Raw genomic sequence first — 27579 nt, forward strand, 5'->3', positions numbered from 1 at the left:
ACTGGTTGCATGAGGCCTCACAGTGTCACAATGCTTTGCTTATTCCATGGATCCTCATAGTGTCACAATGGTCTCCATGATTCCATGAGTCCCTTCAGTGTCACAATGGTCTCCTTGGTTCCATGGTGCCCCACAGTGTCACAATGGCCCCTTGGTTCCATGAGGCTGCCAACTCTTAATGGTGCCTCCATTGTTACATGAGCCCCTGCAATATCAAAATGGAGCTTTGGCTCCACTGAGTCTCACAGTGTCACAATGGTCCCTTGGTACCATGGCACCTCAAAGCGTCACAATGGTCTCCACAGTTCCATGAGGCCCTGCAGTGTCACAATGGACCCTTGGTTTGATGGGGCCTCTCAGTGACACTACAGTCCCTACATTTTCATGAAGTCACACAGTGTCAGTACGGTCCCCTTGGTTCCATGAGGCCCAGCCATGTCACAGTGCTCTCCATGATTCCATGAGGCCCCACAGTGTCACAGTGGTCCCTCAGTCTCACAGGGCCCCACAGTGTCACAATGCTCCCTTGGTTCCATGGGCCCTGTGCTGCTGCATTCCCCCCTCCCCTTCTCAGGCTGCCCTGCCAGCTGAGAAATGCTCCTTGGGGCTCGGCCTTGGCCAACAGCCCCTGGGCTCAGCTCCTCTGCAGCTCATCACAAACACTGTCTGCTCCAGGCACTGCTGCTGCCCAACCAGCTCCTGCTTTCTGGAGGAGCAGCCCTGGGAACTGCTTTTGTTCCCTCAGTGGCACAACATCCCTGTTCTCACACTGCCAAAGAAAGCTGTTGATGCCAAGTGTGGCCAGGATGACTTAACCTTACTTACATTGCCTGTAGGTAAGGGTAAGTCACAAGGTCTAAGTGAAGTTAAACACTGCTAAGAGTTATTGTTTTCCTAAGTAGTTATGTTTAATATAAGTTATAAGCTGAGTTAAATACAGTTAAGTGTTTCTCTGCTGTTAAATTGCAAAGTCATAGGTTACAAGTTAGATTAAATCCTGCTAAAAGCTCTTTTTTGCTAAAATGTGAAACTGAAGGTATCAGTTAAGGTTAAGGTATAAGTTAAATCCTGTTAAGATCGAGCTCTGATAAGCTTTTGGGCCATATTCCTTTCATCCTTGCCCTCACTGTCCTTGTGTCACACACACACAGGGACCGTTCTTGGTTTATTTCTGGTTTGATTGTCTGGATTTTGTTTGGTTGTTGTTGTTGCTTTGTTTCCTTGGTGTGCCTGAAGTGTCCAGTCAGGAGCAGAGTGACTCTTGCCAAGGAACTTTGTGCTGCTGTTGCTTAATATTAAATTTGGTTTTTGCTGCTCCCTTGCTGGGGATTTTTTCAGCGCTCTCAAGGCCTCATTGGTACCAGGGTGAAGGAGCCCTGGCCCAGGCTCTGGCCCTGGGGGACATGGGGAAGCTGCCGGGGGGTCCCTGTCCCCCTGTGCCACCCCCAGGGCCCCGGCCCCCCATGCCCGTGTCAGGCTCTGGGGTCGATCTCGTGGAACATCCTCTGGGGGAGGCTGCGGTGCCAGGGGCGGGGGGACCCGGGGGGAGAGGGGACCCCGCTGTGCACGAGCAGGGTTGGACTGCTCTGGGGGGAACTGTGAGGGGGCCGGGGCAGAGTGACCTCCCCAGTGACCTCACACAGCCCCTGTGATGTCACACAGCCCCAGTGATGTCACACAGCCACATGTGATGTCACACAGTCCCTGGGATATCACACAGCCCCTGTGATGTCACACAACCTAGTGTTATGTCACTGCCCACTCTGGGACATCATACAACACCCTTCTGATGTCACAGAGCTAATTCAGTGATGATGTAATCCTGTGGTGTCATACAGCTGCACTGTGATGTCCCAGAAGACTTTCTGATGTCAGAAAGCCACCATGTGATGTCAGAATCTTTTCTGTGATGTCACAGCCTGCTCTATGATGTTGCACATCCACCAGTGATGTCACAACCAACTCTCTGATGTCACAGTTCCATCTTCTATGATGGCAGGATCTGCTCTATGGCCTCACACCCTACTCTATGATTACACAGACAGCTCTGTGATGTCACAACCCCCTCAGTGATGTCACAAAACCCTCTCTGTGATATCATGGTGCCACTCTGTAATGTCACAGCACATACTTTGACTTCACAGCCAGCTCTATGATGTCATACAGCCATGCCATGATGTCACAGCCTGCCCTGTGATGTCACACAGTTCCCTCTATGATGCTGCAGCTGCTCGATGACCTCACACAATGAATTCTGTGATGTCATAGCCCAATCTGTGACCTCACACAGCCCACTCTGTGATGTCACACAGCCCCTTGCTGACATCACAGATGCTCTGTGTCTCGATGACACAGCCACAGAGGAGCTGCTGTGACACAGCCCCCTCTGGGACATGTCACAGCCCCTGCCAGTGCTGAGCCCCTGGGAGCTCTGTCTGTGCCCTGCTGGTGTCCCTGAGGGGCCCTGGCAGTGCCCCAGCCCTGCTGGGCTGTGCACAGGAGCTGCTCCTGGCCAGAGCTGTCTCTCTGCAGCTCTGCTGCCCTTGCCAGGAGCTGCCTCTGGGCCAGGAGCCCGGCCCAGCTCAGCAGCACAGACACAGCACAAGGGCTTTAATGACCCTCTGGGGCTTTGGTGCTCTTAGCATCAGACTCAGTCCCTCAGAGTGGGCTCAAAGAACTTCTCAGGGACTCAAAAAGAGAGTGAAACAATGAAGTTTCTCATACTTTAAATAGATCCTTCTGAGGGACAGGACTGAGAAAGTGTCCCCAGGTTCATGGTAGAGCAGAACACTGGTGGCAGTGATGACAGCTGGGGACAAGCAAGGCAAAGGTGTCTCTGGTGCTGAGCAAACCTGCACCTCTGTCCCTGCAGGCTGTGGGCATCCCCCGGCTGCCCCACCTGGCTGGCCCCTTCCTTTGCTGACAGCTCTGCCTCCTGCCTGCCTCTGCCTGCCCACACAAAGCCTGGGGCTGCTCCAGGCTCCTGCTGGGGGACGTGCTGCACCACAGCCCTGCCCTGGCAGGGAAATTCCTTTCTCCTGGTGTCCACTCTGGGCCTCCCCAGCTGCCCTTGGTGCCATTGTGTCTTCTTCAGGCTCATTCCCACTAGGAAGAAAAGCTCCAGCCTCTCTGAAACCACCCTTCCATCCCTTCCAGGCTATTCCTGTTCTGTCCTCAGGCTCCACACCACTGATCCCAGAGCCTGCAGACTGTCCCTGCTGGTTTTGTGATGAGGCCCCAAACCCCATCTTGGGAGATTTTTGGGTCCTCTCCAAGGTCTGTGAAAATGGAAAAATACTGATCAAAAGTATTTTCTCCCAAATCTTGCAGTGACAGAACAAGGGTCAATATCTCTAAACTGAATGAGGGTGCATTTACATTTGTTAGAAGAGGAAATATTTTACAATTATGAAAGTGGCACGAAAGTGCAACTGTTTTTCCGGAGAAGTGGATGCCCAATCCCAGGAACACTCCAAGATCAGAAGCCTTGTGCAGCCTGACCTAGTGAAACCCTCTCATCCCCAAGGACAGAATTCCTGTCGTGTGGGTTCTCTGATGTGCTGGGTGCCCTCACAACGCTTCTGGCCAGAATGTCTGCTGAGGGCAGCCAGGCTGCTGCAGGGGCAGTGACCTCACAGCCATCACCATGGCAGCCCTGTCCCCTGGGCCTGGCTCTGCCCTTTCCTCTGCCCCTGCCTTGCCTCTGCTGGCATGAAGAGTTTTGTCATTGATATCTTGTCCCCAAGGTGCTGGGGCCAATGACTTCCCAGTCAGGCTCCTGGGGCAGAAGTGGCTTTTCAGAGGCCAGCCAGGAATGAGCCCTGAGGCAGCAGCTCTGCAGTGGTGGCCACCAGGCCGGGCTGCCAAGGGAGGCTTCTGGCCATGGGCTGCAAGCAGCTGCTGCTGCCAAGGTGCCTTTGGTGCCTCAGGCTCTCCCTGGCACAGCTCCCAGCATGGCACTCTGCCCTTGTGCCCGAGGCCTTCCCTGTGCTGGGGCTGGCCTGGGGCTTTTCCTGCAGTGGGACCTGCCCTGCTGATGGCACAGGAAAGGCAGTTCCTGCTGGAGCAGGAGGCTCTGCCTGCAATGGGCTCCAGCAACTCCAGCAAGGCCTTGTTGACTTCAAAATTTCTGCCTAGAGCACTATTGTCTAATATTTGTTGTAGCTCCTGAACTGTGGAGTAAATAACTCTGGTTAAGATCTTTCTGTCTGATTCTGATCAGAAACAAACAGAGCTGTATTTGTAATAATTTATCTGGTATTCCATCATTAATCCTGCGGGACAAATTGTGTTAAAAGTTGAATTCCCTCGGCCAATCTTTTACACCTTTGACAAATTCTGGGGATGGGATTGGATCCAGCTGCTCCCAGACTCCTCACTTAGAATGAATTTTAAGAATCTAGGGTGCCTGCAGGGGTTTGAGGATCCATGATGGCTGTTGGGTGACATTTCTCTACCTCATGACTCAGGCGCAGTTTCTCAAATAAAGAAATAAAGCTTTTGCATGAAGCTCCCACTGTGGCCATGACAGGAACCCCTGTGAGTGTCTGGGACATCCCGGCTCTTTGGCAGCCTGGGGACTCCTGGGATGTCACCGTGGAGCCCCCGTGAGTGCCTGTGACAGATGGGTGCCTTTGCAGCCCAAGGTGCCCTGGGATGTCACCATGGAATGGCTGTGACTGCCTCTGACCACAGGGCTCTTTACCATCCCCAGAAAGCCCTGGGAGGTCTCCATGGAGCCCCTGTCCATGCCTGTGACATTCCAGCTCTGGAACAGCCTGGAGAATCTTGGAAAGTCCCCATGAGGGAAAGTACCCTCTTTGGCCTGTGACAAATCTGATCCTTAGCAGGAAACCATCACAAATTCACTGTTGCTATGGTCAGTTTCCATGGCAACCATCACCAGCCTCCTGTTGCTATGGTCAGTTTCCATGGCAACCATCACCAGCCCCCTGCTGCTATGCTCAGTCCCTTGGCAGCTCCATGGAGACCCCATGGCAGGGGTGGTTGCCATGGACATCAGCTCAGACCTGCAGCCAGAGCCCGTTGCCATGGCAACCATTGGCAGCCCCATCCCCAGGCTGATGGGATCCCAGAAGCACAGAATGGGCTGAGCTGGGAGGGACCCATCAGGATCCTCCAGTCCAACTGCTGGCCCTGCACAGGACACCCCAACAATGCCAGCCTGGGCCTGGCAGCGCTGGCCAAACGCTGCTGCAGCTCAGAGAGCCCTGGAGCTGGGAGCCTTCCCTGGGGAGCCTGGCCAGGGCCCCAGCAGCCTCTGGCCAAAAACCTTTTCCTGACATCCAAGCTGAGCCTGCCCCGACTCAGCTGCAGCCGCTCCCTCCACTCCTGTCCCTGGGCACCAGAGGGAAGAGGTTCCCACAGCCCCAGCCAGGGACCCGCTCCCAAGGCTGCTGCCATGGCCACCAGGGCTGGCACCAGCTGGGATGCTCGGTTTCCATGGGCCGGGCTTCAGCAATGGGATTCCCCAATTTCCTGCTCCCGCTAAAACCGTGCTGCCCTCGTTGCCCTCCCGCCTCCCATGGAAAGCACAAAAGGCAAAGATCCCGGGCTGGGATAAGAACAATTTATTGGGAACAGCAACGAGATAAGGATCAAAGGGGACAGAAACAATATTGATAACAGAAGGGATAAATAAAACTTTGACAGGGACAACTACAACACAACTGACTGTCTCTTCCCAGCCACAATTTTCCCTGTCTGGAAAGGACACCCTTTTCCTCAGGGAGAGAGAGAGAGAGAGAGAGAGACCCTTTCCTGCCCCTGGCAATGACCTGAGGTAAGAGTGATTGTAATGGCAGGGCCATGGACAGACCCTCATGTTCTTCCATCCCACATCAGGTCATTGGCAGGGGCAACAAAAGGTACAGGTGTCTTCCCAGCATGGATCACAGGGAACATGGATCACCAGGGCTCTTCCCAATGTGTGTTCTCCCATAGGGGATGAAGCTGGAGTGGTGCATGAAGCTGTTCCTGCAATCGAGGCACTTGCAGGGCTTCCCTTACTGGTGGCTCCGTTGGTGTCTTGTGAAGTGAGAGCTGCTGGTGAAGCTCTTCCCACACTGGGGACACTCGTAGGGCCTCTCCCCAGTGTGGATGCGTTGGTGGATGATGAGGGCAGAGCTGCAGCTGAAGCCCTTCCCACACTCCCCACACTCATAGGGCCATTCCCCGGTGTGGATCATCTGGTGGCTGATCAGGGTGCTGCTCTGCCTGAAGCTCTTCCCACACTCCAAGCTCTTGTGGGGCTTCTCCTCATTGTGAAGCTGCCCATGGGCCACCAGCTCTGAGCTCTGGCTGAAGCTCTGTCCACCTTCCTGGCTCAGGGTGGGTCTTTCCTCCTCAGAGCACTCTGGGCTGGGTTTGGAGACCCTCCTCCTGTGGGATCTCTGTGTTTTTTCTTCCACATTGTATTCCTGTGCCATGGAGCTGCTCAAAACTGCCTCTTCCACGAGGTCCTGCCAAGGGGATTTTTCCTCCCTGGTCTCCATCCTCAGCTCTTTCTCTGGGGGAGGAAGGCCAAGGAGAGGATGAAATTTGCCTCCGTGCCACAGGGAAGGGGAAGGAGATCCCCCCAGTGCATCCCTGGCAGGACGGGTTTGGCAGCAGGGTTGTCCTGCAGCCGGGGGCTGTGCTGGGCTGGGAGATGGAGCAGGAGAGAGGGGGAAAAAGGGCACTGACTTCCTCCTCACTTACCCGGGTATCCCAGGGCTTCTTCCTGTTTCGCGCAGCCTCCTCCTCCATCCAATCGAGATTTGGGAATGGGAAATCCTGTTTCGGAGACCAAACAAAATGTGCACACATCGTCTTTTGTACTGGTTTGAAGGCAAACCTGGTGAAGAGTCTAAGCAAGAATTACAATTTAATAAGAAAATGAAGATCAAGGCAATGATGCAGAAACACTGCCTTAAACTGACAGAGTCAGGATATAACCTGACACCCTGCTGGTCAGGCTGGTGGCTGCAGTCCCATTAAATGGTGGCTGCAGTCCTGTTGGAGTGATGAACGTGATTCTGTCCAAGCAGTGATCCTGTAGAAGGGTCTGGTCTTCCTTTGAAGGTCCAGGGGTGGTTCTGGAGCTCTTGTCCTCTGGGAATCCAGTAGGCAAGCTGCTCCTGGTGTTGCAAGGCTCACCTTATATGCAGGTAGGAATGCTTGGATCCTCCCCCTGGGCGGAGCATCCCACAATGGGAGGATGGAATTTTATCAGTCCTGCAGTGACACTCGATGGCCCATTCCCAGAAGATATCTCCCCTGGAGGGCGTTATCAGGGCTGAGTCATGGAAGAGATCAAGAACACTGCCCCACCTGTTTATAGCAGTTGATGAAGATGGGTATTGAAAACATGCATTTGGTTCCATCTTACATTGCAGCCTGAAACAGTGGGGGAATCCCTGCTCAGGGGGTGAACACCACCCCCCTTACCCAAACTGGCTCAGGTGTAAAACCCCCAGCCTGGGAAGGCCACGCACACAGGGGACAATGTCACATTTGCCCTGCCCCAGGGGAGGTCTCTGTCCCTCTCAGTCTGTGGCTGTCCCCCCTTTTCTCTTTCACAGGCCGGGGGCTTTGCCAAATCTAAGAATAATTTTTCTTTTGTCCCTGTCACCTTTGTGACATCTACACAGAGCTTTCCCTTCCTTTTCATAATCTCTTCATAAAAGAGGTATTGCAATGTATTGGGCCAAATTGTCACTGTGCCAGCAGCTAAGCTGGAGCTGTGCAGGACCAATGGATTTTGGAATTGCAACAAAATTGCTTCTATTGTGAGTTTATTAAATTTTGGGATTTGTTTGCGTTTTCACCACAAGTGACTTGTGGGAAGAGCAAATTCAAGGCATTTTCTGTAGGGTTAGGTTTGATTTCTGTCAAGAAACAACTTTACTTTTTCTGGTGCCCAGGGGATGCTCAAGGGGTCTCTGTTCCACTTGCCCTGGGGGATGCTTGGGAGGGGTTTGGGGGGTTGTCCCTGTCCCTGTCACCCCAGGCCATTCCCCAGGGTTGTCTCTGTCCCTGTCACCCCAGGCCATTCCCCAGGGGTCTCCATCATTCTCACCCAGGGAATGCCTGGGGGGTCTCCCTCCCTCTCTCCCCTGTGCCAGGGGGTGCTCGGGGCAGTCTCTGTCCCTCTCAGCCCAGGGGATGCTCGGGGCTCTCTGTCCCCTGGCCCTGCGGGATGCTCGGGGGGTCTCCATCCCTCTGGCCTCAGGCAATGCCTGTGCAGGGCTGGGCACCAGGGGCTCTGTGTCCCTCTCACCGCTGAGGCTGCTCGGGGCTGGGGGGGCTCTGCCACCTTCTCACCCCTGGCGAGGCCGGGGGGGTCTCTGTCCCTCTCAGCCCTGCTGGGACCCCACCCAAACATCATCGGGGTCACAGGGACAGAGACACCCCCAAAGCCCCAGAAGGGCTGAACCTGGGATTTGGTTTGGGGCTGAGGATTTAGGAAGGGGCTGGAATTGGGGCTGGGCTTGGAGTTGGGGCTGAGATTTGGATTAGAGCTGGGATTGGGGTTAAGGCTAGACATGGGATTGGCTTTAGGGCTGGGGTTGGGATTGGGTCTGGGGCTAGACGAGTCTGGGACTGGGATGAGATTAAATACAGAACTGTGAGTGTGTCTAAACGTGGAGTGAGATTGAGACCAGGATCAGGGTCAGGTTTGGGACTGAGCACACCCAGAGCAGGACAGCAGGGATGTCACTGTGGGAAGGTTTGGGGAAAATCCTGGTTTGGGGAGAAACAAGGTGTGAATGCCTTCGATTGGGGATTCCTCTTGCCCAAGTCCATCTCTAGAAGTTACCTGATGTCCATAAAAACCTCCAAAAATAAAGAGTGTATAAAAACAAAGCCACCAGGAGTGTCCCATTTCCAATCTCATCCCTCTGGGGTTCTGGTGGTCCCCTGTCTCTGGGCTGTTGGGGATCCCATGGGTCCTGGGGATCCCCCCTCTCCAGGGTCCTGCTAAGGGATGCAGGCGGATTTTGGGGTCCCAAGGTCCCTCTCTCCAGGCTCCCCTCAATCCAGCCACTTGGGGTTCCCCCCTCTTCCCACCACCCTGTCCTGCTTTAGGGCAAATTTGGTTGAAAACCTCCAAAAGAAGTTTCCTCTGGAATGCAGATTCAGCAGCACCATCCTCAGCCAGTGTGGGAAAATATTTCCTTGGAGAAAAGTGGAAAAAAACACTTTATTTAACAGGCAAAGCATTCACCAGCACAAAAATTGAACAATATTAAGCAATAAAACCTCCTGCTGCTGGAAAATAGGTGACAAACTCCAAAAGTCCCTCCTTGGGCTGGGGCTTGGCTCACTCAGTGTCTTATCAGTCTCCTATCAGTCTCTTATCAGTCCCGCCTGTATTGGAAGTGCCGAGGCCCAGGCTCAGCCCGGTGGTCCACAGGCGGGAGCTGCCGGTGGTGTTCTGGGTGTTCAGTCCAGAGCAGGTTTAAACAGCACCAAAGAAAAAGAAAAAAACACAGTTGGGGGAACTTCTCTGCCTCAAAGAGCTAAAAACTAACTAAAAGAAAAGGAGAGCTCTGTCCCGCCCTCTGTCCATCCAGGAGCCGGAATGTGGAGGAGTGAGAGCAGTGTCTGAAAACAAACTGCAGCTTCTTCCTCCTCCCCTTGGCTCTCAGAACCAGCCTTAAAGGTGCAGAACTCATTTCTGGGCTAAACGCACCGATGGGGCATGAGCATCATGAAGTCACCCCAGGACGTGCCCCTGTCAGGGTCAGGGGGTCCCGTCCCCGCCTCATCTCCGGGCTGCCGGGGGTGCCCCAGCTCCAGTATCGCCCCTTCCCCTCTCCCCGCCCCGGGGGTCCCCCGTTCCACAGCCCTGGCTCTCACGGGGATCCCCAAAACCAATGTCCCGCCCTGTCGGTACCGGGCCATCCCCACGTGGACCCCCGGGACCCTCGCGAGGGGCGATCGCGGCTCCTCTGCCCCCGAAAAAGCTCCTCTTAGGGAGCCCGGAGATACCCGGGGCTCGAGTCCGGGATCTGCCGGCTCCGAACACTCTCCAAAAAAATCCTCCTGGAGACCCCTGGCTGGAGTTATTTGGGAATTGAGCTATTAGAGCTGGGCTTCTTGTGAGACTTTCAGCAGCGTTGTGTTCCTCACCCTGGAGTAAATGAACCTTGTCAGTCTCACTGGTATCATTTGCTCCCTCTCCTCCAGTGATTTTAACAAACTTTTCAAGGAAGGACAACAAAATATTTTCTTTTTCACTGGCCACCAACAACAGCCATTTTCCTCATCAGTTCTCCCATAAGTTCCCTGGGAGGAAGGAGGGACTGTTTCCAAGTTTCCAAGAGTTCCTCCAGAGAGAACCACAACCTCCTCAGAGTAGGGAACCGTGCTGTTGTCAAAGGCACTTGGGGTCAGACAGCAGTGCCTAAACTCACAATGCCCGAAAAATGTTGCCATCTGGTTAAGAAAATTGTTACAGAGATGCCTCTGCCCCAATTAAAGTGCCAACGAAATCAAATCCATCGTGGATTTTATTGAACAGTAAATGTGAGGTAGAGAGAGAGTTGGAAAGAATGAGAAGAGGGGGGCGGGCAAGGGAGTGACAGGGACAGAGACCTCCCCTGGGGCAGGGCAAGTGTGACATTGTCCCCTGTGTGTGTGGCCTTCCCGGGGTGGGGGTTTTACACCTGAGCCAGTTTGGGTAAGGGGGGTGGTGTTCACCCCTCTGAGCAGGGATTCCCCCACTGTTTCAGGCTGCAATGTAAGTTGGAACCAAATGCATGTTTTCAATCCCCATCTTCATCAACTGCTATAAACAGGTGGGGCAGTGTTCTTGATCTCGTCCATGAGTCAGCCCTGATAACGCCCTCCAGGGGAGATATCTTCTGGGAATGGGCCATTGAGTGTCACTGCAGGACTGATAAAATTCCATCATCCCATTGTGGGATGCTCCGCCCAGGGGCAGGATCAAAGCATTCCTAGCTGGATATAAGCTGAGCCTTGCAACACCAGGAGCAGCTTGCCTACTGGATTCCCAGAGGACAAGAGCTCCAGAACCACCCCTGGACCTTCAGAGGAAGACCAGACCCTTCTACAGGATCACTGCTTGGACAGAATCACGTTCATCACTCCCACAGGACTGCAGCCACCATGTAATGGGACTGCTGCCACCACCCTGACCAGCAACAGGGTGTCAGGTTATATCCTGACTCTGTCAGTTTAGGGCAGTGTTTCTGCATCATTGCCTTGATCTAAATTTTCTTATTGAATTGCAATTCTAGCTTAGACTCTCTCCCTGTTTTGCCTTCAAACCAGTACAAAAGACGACAATGTGCGCACCCTGTGTTTTCTTCCCAGAACAGGATTTCCCATTCCCAAGTCTTGATTGGACGGAGGAGGAAGCTGTGAGGAAGAGGAAGGAGCCCTGGGATACCCAGGCAGGTGAGGAGGAAGTCAATGCCCATTTCCCCCCTCTCTCCTGCTCCATCTCCCAGCCCAGCACAGCCCCCGGCTGCAGGACAACCCTGCTGCCAACCCTGTCCTGCTGGGGATGCACTGGGGGGATCTCCTTCCCCTTCCCTGTGGCACAGAGGCCAATCTCATCCTCTCCTTGTCCTTCCTACCCCAGACAAGAAGCTGAGGATGGAGACCGGGGAGGAAAAATTTCCGTGCCAGAACGTCATGGAAGAGGCTGTTTTGATTGGCTCCATACTGCAGAAGTCCAATGGAGAGGAAAATCCACAGAGATCCTGCAGGAGGGGGCGCTGTAAACCCAGCCCAGGGTGCTCTGAGGAGGAAAGACCCACCCTGAGCCAGGAAGGTGGGCAGAGCTTCAGCCAGAGCTCAGAGCTGGTGGCCCATGAGCAGCTTCACAATGGGGAGAAGCCCCACAAGTGCTTGGAGTGTGGGAAGAGCTTCAGGCAGAGCAGCACCCTGATCAGCCACCAGAGGATCCACACCGGGGAATGGCCCTACCAGTGTGGGGAGTGTGGGAAGGGCTTCAGCTGCAGCTCTGCTGTCATAAGGCACCAATGCATCCACACCAGGGAGAGGCCCTTTGAGTGTCCCCAGTGTCAGAAGAGGTTTCGGACCAGCTCTGATCTCTGCAAGCACCGCCGGATTCACACCGAGGAGAGGCCCTTTCGCTGCCCTGACTGTGGGAAGGGCTTCAAGCGCAACTCCCACCTCATCACCCACCGCTGCATCCACACTGGGGAGAGGCCCTACGAGTGCCCCACCTGTGGGAAGAAGTTTCAGACCAGCTCCAATCTCCGCCTGCATGAGCACATTCACACAGAGGAGAGGCCCTTCCGCTGCCCTGATTGTGGGAGGGGCTTCAAGAAAAAGTTCTCCCTTATCAGGCACCGGCGCATCCATACTGGGGAGAGGCCTGATGACTTCTCCACATCATGGCAAAAGCTTCTCCATGAGCTCGGGCTTGATCAGACACCAATGGAGTTACCAGCAACGGAAGTTTTGCGAGTGCCTAAACTGCAGGAAGAACTTCATATGCCACTCCAGCTTCTTTCCCCATTGGAGGTCCCATATTTGGAAGAGCCCTGGGGATCCCTTTTCCCTGTGATCCATGCTGGGAAGACACCTGTCCCTTTTGCTGCCCCTCCCAATGACCTGATGTGGGATGGAAGAACATGAGGGCCTGGCCATGGCTGTGTCATTACATTCACTCCCACCTCAGGTCATTGCCAGGGGCAGGAAAGGGACTCTCTCTCTCTCTCCCTGAGGAGAAGGGTGTCCTTTCCAGGAAGCGGGAATTTGTGCCCAGGAAGAGACAGTCAGTTGTGTTGTAGTTTTCCCTTTTTCTTATCACATCTGTTATCAGTATTGTTTCTGTTCCTGTTTGTTCCTTATCTCATTGCTGTTCCCAATAAATTGTTCTTATCCCAGCCCGGGATCTTTTCCTTTTGTGCTTTCCACGGGAGGTGGGAGGGCAGCGAGGGCAGCACGGTTTTAGCGGGAGCAGGAAATTGGGGAATCCCATTGCTGAAGCGCGGCCCGTGGAAACCGAGCATCCCAGCTGGTGCAAGCCCTGGTGTCCTAGGCAACCACCCCTGGCATGGGGTCTCCATGGAGCTGCCAAGGGACTGAGCATAGCAACAGGGGGCTGGTGATGGTTGCCATGGAAACTGACCACAGCAACAGGGTCCTGGTGATGGTTGCCATGGAAACTGACCATAGCAACAGGGGGCTGGTGATGGTTGCCTGCTAAGGATCAGATTTGTCACAGGCCCTCACAGGGGTTCCATGGGTATTTTCCAAAGAGTCTCCAGGCTCTTCCAGAGCTGGAATGTCACACCCAGACAGAGGGGCTCCATGGAGACCTCCCAGGGCTTTCTGGGATGGTAAAGAGCCCTGTGGTCAGAGGCAGTCACAGCCATTCCATGGTGACATCCCAGGGCACCTTGGGCTGCAAAGGCACCCATCTGTCACAGGCACTCACGGGGGCTCCACGGTGACATCCCAGGAGTCCCCAGGCTGCCAAAGAGCCAGGATGTCCCAGGCACTCACAGGGGTTCCTTTCATGGGCACAGTGGGAGCTTCAGGAAAAAGCTTTATTTCTTTTTTGGAGAAACTCCTGCTGAGACATGAGGTGGAGAAGTGACACCTAACAGCCACTATGGATCCTCAAACCCCTGCAGGACCCCTAGACTTCTAAAATTCCTTCTACGAGGGGAGACTGGGAGTGGCTGGACCCAATCCCAGCCCCAGACTTTGTCAAAGGTCTAAAGGATTGGACAGTTGGAATAGAACTTTAACCCAATTTGTCCCACAGGATTAACAATGAAATGCCAGATAAATTAGTATAAATACAGCTCTGATTGATTCTGATCATGATCGGACAGAAAAATCTTAACCAGAGGTATTTACTGCACACGTCAGGAGCTATAACAATTATTAGAATATATTGCAATAGGCAGAATTTTGAAGTCAACAGGGCCTTGCTGGAGTTGTTGGAGCCCATTGCAGGCAGAGCCTCCTGCTCCAGCAGGAACTGCCTTTCCTGTGCCATCAGCAGGGCAGGTCCCACTGCAGGAAAAGCCCCAGGCCAGCCCCAGCACAGGGAAGGCCTCGGGCACAAGGGCAGAGTGCCGTGCTGGGAGCTGTGCCAGGGAGAGCCTGAGGCACCAAAGGCACCTTGGCAGCAGCAGCTGCTTGCAGCCCATGGCCAGAAGCCTCCCTTGGCAGCCCGGCCTGGTGGCCACCACTGCAGAGCTGCTGCCTCAGGGCTCATTCCTGGCTGGCCTCTGAAAAGCCACTTCTGCTCCAGGAGCCTGACTGGGAAGCCATTGGCCTCAGCACCTTGGGGACAAGATATCAATGACAAAACTCTTCATGCCAGCAGAGCCAAGGCAGGGGCAGAGGAAAGGGCAGAGCCAGGCCCAGGGGACAGGGCTGCCATGGTAATGGCTGTGAGGTCACTGCCCCTGCAGCAGCCTGGCTGCCCTCAGCAGACATTCTGGCCAGAAGCGTTGTGAGGGCACCCAGCACATCAGAGAACCCACACTACAGGAATTCTGTCCTTGTGGAGGGCAGGGGATTTCAATGTGTCAGGTTGCAGAAAGCTCCTGCTCTTGGACAATTCCTGGGATGGGGAATCCACTTCTCTGGAAATACAGTTGCAGTTTCATGTCACTTTCATAATTGCAAAATATTTCCTCTTCTAACAAATGTAAATCCACCCTCATTCAGTTTAGAGATATTGACCCTTGTTTTGTCACTGCAAGATTTGGGAGAAAATAACTTTGATGTCTATTTTTCCATTTTCACAGACCTTGGAGAGGACCCAAAAATCTCCCAAGATGGGGTTTGGAGGCCTCCTCACAAAACCAGCAGGGAGAGGCTGAGGGCTCTGTGCTCAGCGGGGTGGAGCCTGAGGACAGAACAGAAATAGCCTGGGAGGGATTGAAGGGTGGTTTCAGAGAGGCTGGAGTGTTTCTTCATAGTGGGAATGAGCCTGAAGAAGATATAATAGCACCAAGGGCAGCTGGGGAGGCCCAGAATGGACACCAGGAGAAAGGAATTTCCCTGCCAGGGCAGGGCTGTGGTGCAGCACGTCCCCCCACAGGAGCCTGGAGCAGCCTCAGGCTTTGTGTGGGCAGGCAGAGGCAGGCAGGAGGCAGAGCTGTCAGCAAAGGAAGGGGCCAGCCAGGTGGGGCAGCCGGGGGATGCCCACAGCCTGCAGGGACAGAGGCGCAGGTTTGCTCAGCACCAGAGACACCTTTGCCTTTCTTGTCCCCACCTGTCATCATTGCCACCAGTGTTCTGCTCTACCTGGAACCTGGGGACACTTTCTCAGCCCTGTCCCTCAAAAGGATCAATTTAAAGTATGAGAAACTTGAGTGTTTCACCCTCTTTTTGAGTCCCTGAGAAGTTCTTTGAGCACACTGTGAGGGACTGAGTCTGATGCAAAGAGCACCAAAGCCCCAGAGGGTCATTACAGTCCTTGTGCTGTGTCTGTGCTGCTGAGCTGGGCCGGGCTCCTGGCCCAGAGGCAGCTCCTGGCAAGGGCAGCAGTGCTGCAGAGAGACAGCTCTGGCCAGGAGCAGCTCCTGTGCCCAGCCCAGCAGGGCTGGGGCACTGCCAGGGCCCCTCAGGGACACCAGCAGGGCACAGGCAGAGCTCACAGGGGCTCAGCACTGGCAGGGGCTGTGGCATGTCCCAGAGGGGGCTGTGTCACAGCAGCTCCTCTGTGCTTGTGTAATGGAGGCACAGAGCAGCTGTGATGTCAGCAAGGGGCTGTGTGACAGCACAGAGTGGGCTGTGTGAGGGCACAGATTGGGCTATGACATCACAGAATTCATTGTGTGAGGTCACTGAGCAGCTACAGCATCATAGAGGGGATTCTGTGACATCACAGAGCAGGCTGAAAGATCATGGCATGGCTGTATGACATCATAGAGATGGCTGTGAGGTCAAAGTGTGTGCTGTGACATTCCAGAGTGGCAGTATGACATCACAGAGGGTTTTGTGACATCACTGAGGGGGTTGTGACATCACCCAGCTGTTTGTGGCATCATAGTGTGAGGCCATAGAGCAGATCTTGCCATCATAGAGTGTGGCTCTGTGACATGAGGGAGTGGGTTGTGACATCACCGGGTGGCTGTGTAACACCATAGAGCAGCCTGTGACATCACAGAACAAACTGTGACATCGCAGTGTGATGCTTTGACATCAGAGTCTTCTGTGACATCACAGAGCAGCTGTGTAACACCACAGGGGACTGTGTGACCTCACAGGGGCAGTGTGACATCACAGGGGCTGTGTGACATCACAGGGGCTGTGTGAGGTCACTGGGGAGGTCACTCTGCCCTGGCCCCCCCCTCACAGTTCCCCCCAGAGCAGTCCAACCCTGCTCGTGCACAGCGGGGTCCCCTGTCCCCCCGGGTCCCCCCGCCCCTGGCGCCGCAGCCTCCCCCAGAGGATGTTCCACGAGATCGACCCCAGAGCCTGACACGGGGACGGGGGGCCGGGGCCCTGGGGGTGGCACAGGGGGACAGGGACCCCCCGGCAGCATCTCCATGTCCCCCAGGGCCAGAACCTGGGCCAGGGCTCCTTCACCCTGGTACCAATGAGGCCTTGAGAGCACTGAAAAAATCCCCAGCAAGGGGATAATAAATATTAATAATAAACCAGATTTAATATCAAGGGACAGCAGCACAAAGTTCCTTGGCAAGAGTCACTCTGCTCCTTACTGGTCACTTCAGGCACAGCAGGGAAACAAAGCAACAACAAAACCAAACAAGATCCAGGCAATCAAACCAGAAATAGGGCAAGAACTGGGGCTTTTCTTCCTATGGAAAAGAACTGTCCTAGTCCAGGTGCCCATGGCCAGAATTGGAATTTCACCTGCAATATTGCCTGTTGTGAAAGACTGGAGGAGATTTTTGGATCAAAACCTTTTGTGTGTGGGGGAGGAAGGGGCAGGTCCAGCCTTGCCCTGCCCTGGAACACCAGCCCTGCCTTGCCCTGGAACCCCAATCCCCCCAGAGCCTCTATCCCAGCCCAGCAGTGGCTGCCAGTCCCTGGCACAGCACAGGCAATGCTCCACAGCCACCTCTGCAGCCCCCAGCCCAGCTCCTGAGGGACCAAATGAGCCCAAGCCCCACCTGGGGGAAGGGCCCAGGGAGACCAAGGGGTATTGAAGGCTGACCACAAGGCAAGCACACATCTTGACCCTACCTCCTCTTGGAATTTCCATCTGAACTCTGTTGGAATGCAGGAGTTGATAGCTGTGTGTGTGCCTCTCTGCATCTTTTTTGTCTCTCTCTCTTTCTGCATCTTCTTCTATTTCTGTGCTCCTGTAAATTGTTATTAACATGAAATTGAACAGCCCTAGAGTTTGTGAAGTTGAATGGGCCAAGTCAATGCTTTGAGAAGTGTTTTTTGTTGATTGAATATCTGTCCATATTTGACATGAGAAGAATTTTTAAAAGTAATACAAAACTTTTTGTGTAACTGACAATCTGTTAAACCACTGAGATACTGAACACGCCTCTGTGTCGCAGACATCTTTAATGAAAAATCTTTTCTTAAGATTTTTCCTTGTGAGAAGCTGCAGTTTCAGCAACCAAAAGTAAACAATGCTTATCTGCTGCTGTGGAATGCAACAGGTAGACCTGTGATTGGTCTCCTGTGGATGTTTGGATTTACTGACCACTCATGGCAGAGCTGGCTCTTGCTCTCTGTCTGAGACACAGATCTTTGTTGTTCATTCTTTTCTATTCTTAGCTTAGCTAGCTTCTGAAGAAACCTTTTCCTTTCTATTTCTTTTTATTATAGTCTTAATATAACATATATCATAAAATAATAAATCAAGCCTTCTGATCATAAAGTCAACGTTCTCGTCTCTTCTTCATCCTGAAAACCCCTGTGACCACGGTCGCACCTCTGTGAAACACAAATGCTAAAGATGAAAAAACCCAGGAATCTCCTCTTTCTTTTCCAGTCAACAAGAAGCAGCGGGCCCCGGCCCTGGCCCCCATCTCAACCAAACCAAACCAAACCAAACCAAACTAAACCAAGCAACCCTGCCATGGGCTGAGCCCCTTCCCCCCTCCCAAGGCTGCCCCACCCCCATCAGCCCCATTCTGACCAAACCAAACCCCAACAACTCCCAAACAGGAAAACAAAAGAGGCTACAAAATCCCAACCAGAACAAAGCCAACCACAGCTATTAAAATCTCACCATGATCATATAAAAAATATATAAAACCATCAAATCAGTAAAGGAGAAATTAAGTCCCAAATAAAAAAGAAGAAAAAATACCTTCAGCTTAAAACTTAAATCTTCTTGTAAACGATAATGGAACAACTCTTTCTTTATAACACAAAAAACTTTTTAAAAAAATTACAATTAATATCAAAAAAACCCTCCATACTAAAATAAACAAATGTTAAAATAACTGTAATTTCATGACAGGTTTAAACAGCAGGGAGAAAAATCCAACTAATCCAGTATTCCCAAGAGAAGATCTCTATTCCCAGAGATAAAAATAATTTTAAAAGTAAAAAATAAAAACTTTTACCCTTAAAGAACACATCTTTAAAACAGGACCCCATAAGTTGACATGACCCATCTACAAGCTGTAAAAAATCTTGTAGCAATAAAAACAACTTCCCAAGAACAAAGTTCCCCTGACAACTGTTATCCATGAAAGAATTAAGAACCATAAAAAAATATTTTTTTTCTTGTAAAATAATCTCCATAACCTTAACAAGAAAAACTTCTCTCCCGAAGAAAACTAAAAAAAAGACTATTCTAGAAATAGTAAACCAACTAGAAATTTTAAATTTACTTACTTAACATTGTCAGTAAAAAGAAAAAGTTGTAAAGAAAAAAAGTGTTCGAGAGAATTCATTTTAATTCTTACTACCTTTTTTCTTTATAAATTTATTTTAAATAAAATTTTCTATATACGCTTTAAAAATCTTAGGCCTACTTTACTATTCTCATAATACAATCTCACAATAAAAGAAATAGATAAATAATTAACTGACACTAAAACCCCCCATACTCATCAATCCATTAATTAAGAAATGTCAAGAATAGAAAAATCTTAAATTAACAAACCAAAACCACTACAATGTCATAATAAACCTTTTGCCAAAGTTTCTCCAATTTTCCGAACTTCCCAGGGAAGGCTGTTTGGTTGTTTTGAGCTCCTAGAATCTCTTGTACTGGTATTTCTCCAGTGCACCTAACTCAGAGGACACAAACAATTGTAATTCCTTTTAAATGTCTCCTTGAGATAATTGTTTTAGGGATCGAGTCAGGGCTTGTGTGTCCTGCTTGGCCCAGCCCAGGCAGGGCTTTCCCAGCCCCATTCCACACTCCATTGCCCAGCTGGAGCCGCTGGTGCCTCTGAGTTGTGCTGCCCCAGCCCCAGGGACGCTCTCCTTGTCTGCCCATTCCCCCACGGTCTCTGGGCAGGGATGGCCTCACTGGGGGCTGCTGACATCCTCAGCAACTTGGAGGCTGCTGCTGAATTTCACTGCTCCAGAGGCTTGTTCAGCCTTCAGCTCTTCAGTGCAGGAATTCAGTGTCCCAGGGCTCATGAACATTCAGAACAGCTGAACAAGCCAAGCCTCTGGGAATAACTTGATTTCAGTTTCCAAATCTTGTGTGGTTAATTCAACAGATTTCAAAAGCCTATTAAAAGTGAATGCATTATATATAAAAAGACAGCAAGTAAATATTTTTAGATCCTGCAATTTATTGTTTTTTTCCTCTTAATTCATTGATATGTGCAATCTCCAATTTACATTGAATCCAAGTACCTCCTCATGCAGTTTGAATGGATATGAAAATCAAGACCCTTCATGGCTGACAATCAATCAGACTCTGTCCCTACCCCCGCCCCACCATTTCCCCCATCCAAGCCCTGGCACTCAGAGCAGCCTTGTGCAAATCTGAGCTGCCTCCAGCCCAGGCTGCACCTGCAGCTTTCAGCTCCTTGGCTCCAACTCCCACCTGCTTTCCTTGCAGAAGGAGCTGCCCGAGACACAGAGCATTTCTTGTCAGCCAACAAAGCCAAGGGAAGGCACAGCCCCATCCAATGCCAAAAGTCATTCTTCTCCGTGGCTCTGCCCTGCCCCTGATTCCCACAGCCTGTCCGGTTTCATTCATTCCTCCTTTGCCAGGCACTTTCTGGGACAAGGGAGTTCTGCTCTGGCTATGGAGGGAGGTCCAAGTGCAGCCACTGGCATGGGAACCAAAACTGATCAGGTTTGTGTCCTTTGGGGGTCAGGAACTGGTGAGACTCAGAGGCACAGAAAGGTTTCTCTTCATGGCCAGCATAAAAAATGTGAAATGATAAAATGTAATAAACATCAAAACACTTCTCCCAGCTCCTTCTGACATTGCAGCAGCATCTGACATGTCTGCCATCCACAAGGGATTTCCATACACTAAGGATTTTAGACAAAGATATAAGAAGAGGTGATATAAATGAAAAAACTACAACTAAGGAAATATTTAAACTTCTGAAAGATTGGGCAATTCCCTGAAGCTCAAAGCATGATGGCCATCAAGGGAGATGCATTGGCATGACCAGACAACATCTACAGGAGGCAGTCTTGGAGCAATACGAAAGACATAGGTCCAGCTGCTCTAAATGAAGAGATGTCCTAAGACATGGCCATTTAACCAGGAGGGACGGAAACCCCTAAAGGAAGGGGGTCATGAAATATTAGACTGAATGTTGGTGGCAAAGGAAGAGGGGAAAATCAGTATTTCTTCTTCTGCCATCAGTCAAAGAATCCAGTAGATCCAGAAAATTCCTGTTCCTGGTTGGAAAACTTTGCCATTTCTTAAGAATGCTCAATTGACACAGATAAAAAAGATTTGTTTGTATATTATGAAAAAAAAAAGGCATTAACACCTGTGCCCCTTTCCAGGCAGACATCAGCTGTGTGCCCATGAACAGGCAGTGCCACTTGTGCCCTGAGGGACTGAGCTGGGATTGGATCTCTCTGAGAGCACCTGAGGGAGAGCAGAGCACCTTGCAAGCTGCAGGTCCCTGACAGCCCCGCAGGGCTCCTGTCCCATCAACATCTGCTCTGCTCCAGTCTGAAACAGGGCCCAGCATGGTGCCAGGATCATCAGAGAGCTGAGATGTGTGCTGGAATTCAATGGCCTCCCCATCCCGCAGCAGCCCTGCATTTCCCTGCTGCAGCCTTGGTCTCCAGCCCAGCCATGGAGGCTCTTTGGGCTCTGGAGTGTTGCTGCAGCCCCCAAGGGCAGCTGAGCTCTGCCTTTGGCACAGTCAGGCCTGGCCAGCGCAGGCCATGCTCAGCAATTGCTTGTGTGTGCCTGGCCTTGCTGTCAGCCCCGGCAGCGGCTGCGTGGCCCCTTTGTGGCCCTGTGCTGGCCCAGCCTTGGTGGCCCAGCCCCTGTGCAGGCCAAGCCCAGGCCAGGAGCATTGCGGCTGGGAACGGCCCCGGTGCCGTGGTGCCCACAGCAGCCTTGGGGCTCTGTGCCCCATGGCCTCCCTGCTGGGCAGCCTCTGCCAGCTCCTGCAGAGCCCGTGGCACCTGTGAGGCTGCACAGACAGCCCTGCCCCGGGCTCTGCCGGCCTCTGGGCCAGCAGAGAGGCAGCCAGGGCTGGCCATGGCTGGGAACAGGCCCTGAGCCCTGCAGGAGGATGGAGCTGGGCCACAGCCAAACTCAGCCCAGGCCAAAGCTGGGCTCAGCAGCCAGGGCTGCCAACGCATGGGCACAGAGGCTGGCGCTGACAAATGTCCTGGGCCCCCTCCCTGCTCTGTCCATGCCACCAAGGGCACAGAGCAGCCTCCTCTCTGGGCCACTTGCCTGTTTGCAATGCCTTGCACAGGCGCTGGCCCTGCCCCACAAGGCCTGGCCTGAGTCCTGCCCCTGCACACTCAGCCAGGCTGAGATGGACACTGATGGTTTCTGGGCCAGGCTCTCGGAGCCCAGCCCAGCTCCCTGCAAGCTCTGCCAGCTGCCCTGAGCTCTGGGCAGCACCAAGGGCCTCTCTGAGCCCAGCCCAGCCCAGCCGGCTCTGGCCCCACAGCTCTGCTCAGCCCAGGCTGCTCTGGGCACTGGCCCCACGGCCTCAGCCCCTGCCAAGGCCACAGCAGCAGCTGCAGCTGCCACAGGACTCAGCCCCAGCCATGGGGGAAGGTGCTTGGCCAAGGCCAAAGGAGGCTCCCTGGCTGCCCTGCTCCCCTCGGCCTGAGGTGCTGAGAGCTCTGCAGCCCCTGCTGCCATCCCATCTGCCCAGGGCAGCACAAGAGCCCCGGCCTTGGGGTCCTCAAGAGCTGCTCCTGCTCCAGGCCCAGGGCCCATGCCAAAGCTGGGGCAGCCACAAAGCTGTGCCCATTTCTGTTCATTGCTGCTCTCATGGGCATGGATCCTCAGCCACTTGGAGGTTGTTGATGAGTTTTACTACACCAGATGCCTCTTCTTTCTTGAATTCTTCAGTTCAGGAATTCAGTGAGGAAAGCTCATAAACATTTGTGCAAAAACTCCAGAACAACAAAAGCCACAGGGAATATTCTACGTATTTATTTATTCTGTGAATAATTAGACAGATTTCAGAAGTGTATTCTAAGTGAATACACTGTATTGAAAACAATGCAGAAAGAAGTGTTTTGTCATGTTTTCTTTTCCTGTTTATGGTTTGGTATAATCAATGTCCAATTGATATTGACCCCCAGCACTTTTTAATCCAGTGTGAACAGATATGATAATCAAGACCCCTCCAGGCTGATAATCAATCAGACTTTGTCCCCACTCCCTCCCCACCATTTCGCTCATCCAGCCCCTGGAATTCCAATGGATCAGGAGTGGTGTGGCCAGCAGGGGCAGGGCTGTGATTCTTCCTCTGTGCTTGGCATTGGTTCTGCAGCACCTCAAGTGCTGTTTCCAGTTTTGGGCCCCCCAATTTAGGAACGAGACGGAGGGGCTGGAGTGTGTCCAGAGAAGGGCAACATGGCTGGTCAGGGGTCTGAAGCACAAGTCCTGTGAGTAGCAGCTGAGGGAGCTGGGATTGTTTATCCTGGAGAAGAGGAGGCTCAGGGGAGACCTCATCACTCTCTACAACTCCCTGACAGGAGGGTGCAGCCAGGTGGGGGTCAGGCTCTTCTCCCAGGGAACAGGGACAGGACAAGAGGACACAGCCTTCAGCTGCACCAGGGGACATTTAGGCTGGACATTAGGAAATATTCTCCACACAATGGGTGATTGGGCATTGGAATGGGCTGCCCAGGCAGGTGGGTGAGTCACCGTCCCTGGAAGTGTTTAAGGAAAGACTGGATGTGGCACTCAGTGCCATGGTCTGGGTGACAAGGTGGTGTTGGGTCCCAGGTTGGACTTGAAGCTCTCCAAGGTCTTTTCCAGCCTGGTTGGTTCTCTGATGATTGTGACCCTGCAGGGCCCTGGGGAAGCAAGGGGCCATTGTGACACTGCAAGGCCTGGTGGCACTAAAAGGACCATGGTGACACTGTGTACAACATGGCAGCACAGAGCCAAGGGGCCATTGTGACACTGTGGAACTAAGGAGAGCATTGCTGCACTGCCAGACCTCATGGAACCAAGGATCCATTGTGACACTGCAAGGCCTGGGGGGATGAAGGGCCATTGTGACACTGCAGGGCCCAAGGATCCAAGGGACTTTGTGACACCAAGGGGTCCCATGTAACCAAAGGGACATTGTGACACTCGGAAACCTCATGGAATCATGGAGAACATTGGAACACTCAGGGGCCTCATGGAACCATGGTGAACCCAAGTTGGCTGGGAGAGTGGATCTGCTGGAGGGTAGGAGGGCTCTGCACAGGGCCCTGGACAGGCTGGATCCAGGCCCCAAATCCAACAAGGTAAGGTTTAACAAGTCCCGGTGCCGGGCCCTGCACTTTGGCCACAACAACCCCTTGCAGCACTACAGGCTGGGGACAGAGTGGCTGGAGAGCAGCCAGGTAGAAAGGGACCTGCAGGGACTGAAGGACACCAGGCTGGACATGAGGCAGCAGTGTGCCCAGGTGGCCAAGAAGGCCAATGGCTCCTGGCCTGGCTCAGTAATGGTGCGGCCAGCAGGATGAGGACAGAGATGGGCTGTTGGCAGGGGAGGGAACAGGGCTGGGCAAGAGGAAGAAATTTGCACCAGGGAAGAGTAAAGAAGGCAAAGGAAAGGCAGAGGAAATGCTGAGGGCAGTTTGGGGGTGGCTGCCAGGCAGCCCTGGCTCTGAGCAACAGCGTCTGCAGTGGCACAGGAAACTCCCAGCTGATGGGAACAAACTTTCTGGCTGAGTGCAGAGGCCAGGACAAAGCTGAGTGGTTTCCCTGGTGTCCCGCAGGCCTTGCTGGCCCCAGGGGCTGATGGCATTTGTGCTCCCTCAGGTTCATGTCCCCACAGCAACAGCATGGGGGTGCTGGCCCTGCTGTGTGCAATGCAAACAGGGGCTGCTGAGGCAGTGCTGCCGTGTCTGTGCCTGCAAGGATGGGGCACCTGTGTGAGCTGGGGGAGAGGCCAGGGCTGCAGAGGGGGGATGTTGTTGGCAGCTGCATGAGGACGCTCTGGGACGCTGCCCTGGGCTGTGCAGCACACTGGGCATGGATCAGCCCCTGCTCTGCTGCTCCTTCCCGTCTGCCCCAGGGCCCTTGCAGAGCCCCAGCCATGCTGTTTGCCCCCAGCCTGCCCACGGCCAGCCTGGGGCTGCTGACGGGGGTTTCTGTGCTGCTGAGCATTGGCCTGGCCGTGTTCTTGAGAGAGCCTGGGCAAGGAGCCTGGAGCCCCCAGGGCCTGGCCTGAGGCGTCAGCGCTGCCCCAGCAGTGCCCATGGCCTGTCCCTGCTGCAGCCCCGGCACTGCCACCCCCAGGGCTGTGCCCGGCCCCGAGAGCACTCAGGCCCTGCAGCAACACCAGGGCCACCAGGGCAGCGGGGCAGGGCCACGGCAGCAGCACTGGCAACACCAAGTGCTGCTGCTGCTGCTGCTGCTGGGCACAGCTGCTGGGCCAGCACTGATCTGCCCCAGCTCTGCACACAGACATTGCTGCTGCAGCTCCAGAGAAGGCAACACAAGGGCATCTCTGCAGAAAACTCTGCTGGGTCATCCTTTAGTTCCTTTAAAGCCACCAAGAGTGCAGCCCCTCACAGACACAGTCTGTGGCCACAGGGAAGGTGGAGAGAAACAGAATGAGAAAGGGCACAAAGATTGACATTTCTTTGTTGACAATATGAAAATACGAAAACAAAGGAAAAAATACCTCCAAAATTAAATCAACAAGAAGTATCAAAGATAACTTTTATTACAAGTGATTTGTAGAAATTGGCCAACAGTTTAATGTTTCTGAAACCATCCAGTCATCAGTCTCCACACTGCAGCCTTGAGCTCCTGGTTCCTCAGGCTGTAGATGAGGGGGTTCAGGGCTGGAGGCACCACCGAGTACAGAACTGACACGGCCAGATCCAGGGATGGGGAGGACATGGAGGGGGGCTTCAGGTGAGCAAATATGGCACTGCTGAGGAACAGGGAGACCACAGCCAGGTGAGGGAGGCAGGTGGAAAAGGCTTTGTGCCGTCCCTGCTCAGAGGGGATCCTCAGCACAGCCCTGAAGATCTGCACATAGGAGAAAACAATGAACACAAAACAGCCAAATGATAAACAGGCACTAAAAACAATGACCCCAAATTCTCTGAGATAGGATTTGGAGCAGGAGAGCTTGAGGATTTGTGGAATTTCACAGAAGAACTGGCGCAGGGCATTGCCATGGCACAGGGGCAGGGAAAATGTATTGGCCGTGTGCATAAGAGCAGTGAGAAAGCCACTAGCCCAGGCAGCTGCTGCCATGTGGGCACAAGCTCTGCTGCCCAGGAGGGTCCCGTAGTGCAGGGGTTTGCAGATGGACACGTAGCGGTCGTAGCACATGATGGTCAGGAGGAAATACTCTGCTGAGATGAAGAACACAAAGAAAAAGAGCTGAGCAGCACATGCAGTGTAGGAGATGTTGCTGGTGTCCCAGAGGGAATTGTGCATGGCTTTGGGGACAGTGGTGCAGATGGAGCCCAGGTCGCTGAGGGCCAGGTTGAGCAGGAAGAAGAACATGGGCGTGTGCAGGTGGTGGCCGCAGGCTACGGCGCTGATGATGAGGCCGTTGCCCAGGAGGGCAGCCAGGGAGATGCCCAGCAAGAGGCAGAAGTGCAGGAGCTGCAGCTGCCGCGTGTCTGCCAATGCCAGCAGCAGGAAGTGCCTGATGCAGCTGCTGTTCGACATTTGCTGTGCCTTGGCATGGGGACCTGTTCATTGAGAAAGGACAGTGAAGAGTTAGGGGAGATACCTGTAACCAAAATCAAAGCCATTTCCCATAGACCCTCTTCTGTAACACACATGGACATGGTTCTTTTTTTTAGAGTTCTAGAGTTTTCTTTTTAAGCTGTCCCCATGTCTCTCCTGGTATTCTAGGATATCAGAAACCCTCAGCATTTCTACTGCCCTCTGGTAGAACAGAGTGAGTTCACTGAGGAAAGATGGTAAGTGAAGACTGTGGGGAGATGGTCCCTCACTTGAGTCTCTCTGGAGTTTTTCTGGGCTTTCACTTTTCACAAATGGAGGATGTTCACACTCCCAAGTTTTCTGTAAAGATCAACAGGTACTGCTTAGAGCAGATGGATCCAGCTCAGCCCAGCTCCACTTTTGTTGCCAAGGACTCATGTTGCTCATTTCACCAACCCAGCAACATTTTCAGTGTCACAACACCTCTGCCTTTCCCCATCCATCTTATAACTCAGAGATGCTCTAGGACAGGTTTGCACCCTGGACTGAAGCTCCCAGCTTGGACTGAAATCTCAGGGAGACTTCCAAGTGTCCTTCTGATGGCATTGGATTGAGGGAGATGCAGCTCCTTCCCTGGCTGCACTGACAACATTGCCCAGAGCCGGGCACTGGGGACAGCGTCACCCTGAGCCAGCTGTGCCCCCTGCCAGAGCCCCCAGGGCCGGGCAGCTGCTCCCAGCCCTGTGCTCTGCAGAGGGAACTGGGCCCGGGGCTGCAGAGCTGCCCCACGGCTCTGCTGCAGCTCTGCCTGCACAGGAGGGGCTGCACGCCTTGGAGCCCCAGCCCTGAGGGCAGAGGCTTGGCTGGGGCACAGGAGGGAGGGGGCTTGTTCAGAGGGAGGGGCTGCACTGCAGGGGCTCCTGTGGGCATCTCTAAACTCTCCCTGCCACAGCATTGCTGGGCTTTGTTTTCTCTCATTGCCTGATCTTCTCTCTGCCTCCTGGAGATTTTCCTCCTGCAGGTGTTTCCCTGTGCCTGATCTCTCCCTGCCAGCACTCACAGACCCCAAATCTCTGTGCACTCTCCTTGGCCCTACAGAACCCTGCCTGTTTGCAGGGCACTGGCTGGGGGCAGGTTCTGTTTGCAGCTTGGAGAAAGGACAGCTCAGACTGAGCCTGATGGCTCCAGCAAAGGTGATGCTGCTGCTGTCCATGGGCAGAGTGGCTGAAAGCACATTAGGGATCTCCTGTGAACCTATTGATCACTAAAAATAACAGTTTGGGTGTCTTGGGAACTTTTAAAATTTCATAATTAATAATTCATAAGCAAAATTTACCAGG

At 53.2% G+C, this 27579-nt stretch overlaps 2 protein-coding genes across 2 annotated transcripts in view; one reads left to right on the plus strand and one right to left on the minus strand.

The window, feature by feature from the left end:
* Window positions 1-27579, plus strand: part of LOC143692686 (uncharacterized) — a 513344-nt gene that overhangs the window by 120972 nt on the left and 364793 nt on the right. The window contains exon 5 of the mRNA XM_077172930.1: window positions 11807-12365. Coding sequence (XP_077029045.1) covers window positions 11807-12365 — 559 coding nt within the window. The remainder of the gene's footprint in view (window positions 1-11806; window positions 12366-27579) is intronic.
* LOC143692770 (olfactory receptor 14J1-like) lies at window positions 25307-26239 on the minus strand. The gene has a single exon (XM_077173011.1). The coding sequence runs from the start codon at window positions 26237-26239 to the stop codon at window positions 25307-25309; it is 933 nt and encodes a 310-aa protein (XP_077029126.1).

The sequence above is a fragment of the Agelaius phoeniceus genome, assembly GCF_051311805.1.
Source record: "Agelaius phoeniceus isolate bAgePho1 chromosome W unlocalized genomic scaffold, bAgePho1.hap1 SUPER_W_unloc_2, whole genome shotgun sequence".
Lineage (NCBI taxonomy): Eukaryota > Metazoa > Chordata > Aves > Passeriformes > Icteridae > Agelaius > Agelaius phoeniceus.

Bases quoted from the DNA above. Each gene is read 5' to 3' on its own strand.
- LOC143692770 (XM_077173011.1), bottom strand. From the start codon at position 26,239: ATGTCGAACAGCAGCTGCATCAGGCACTTCCTGCTGCTGGCATTGGCA.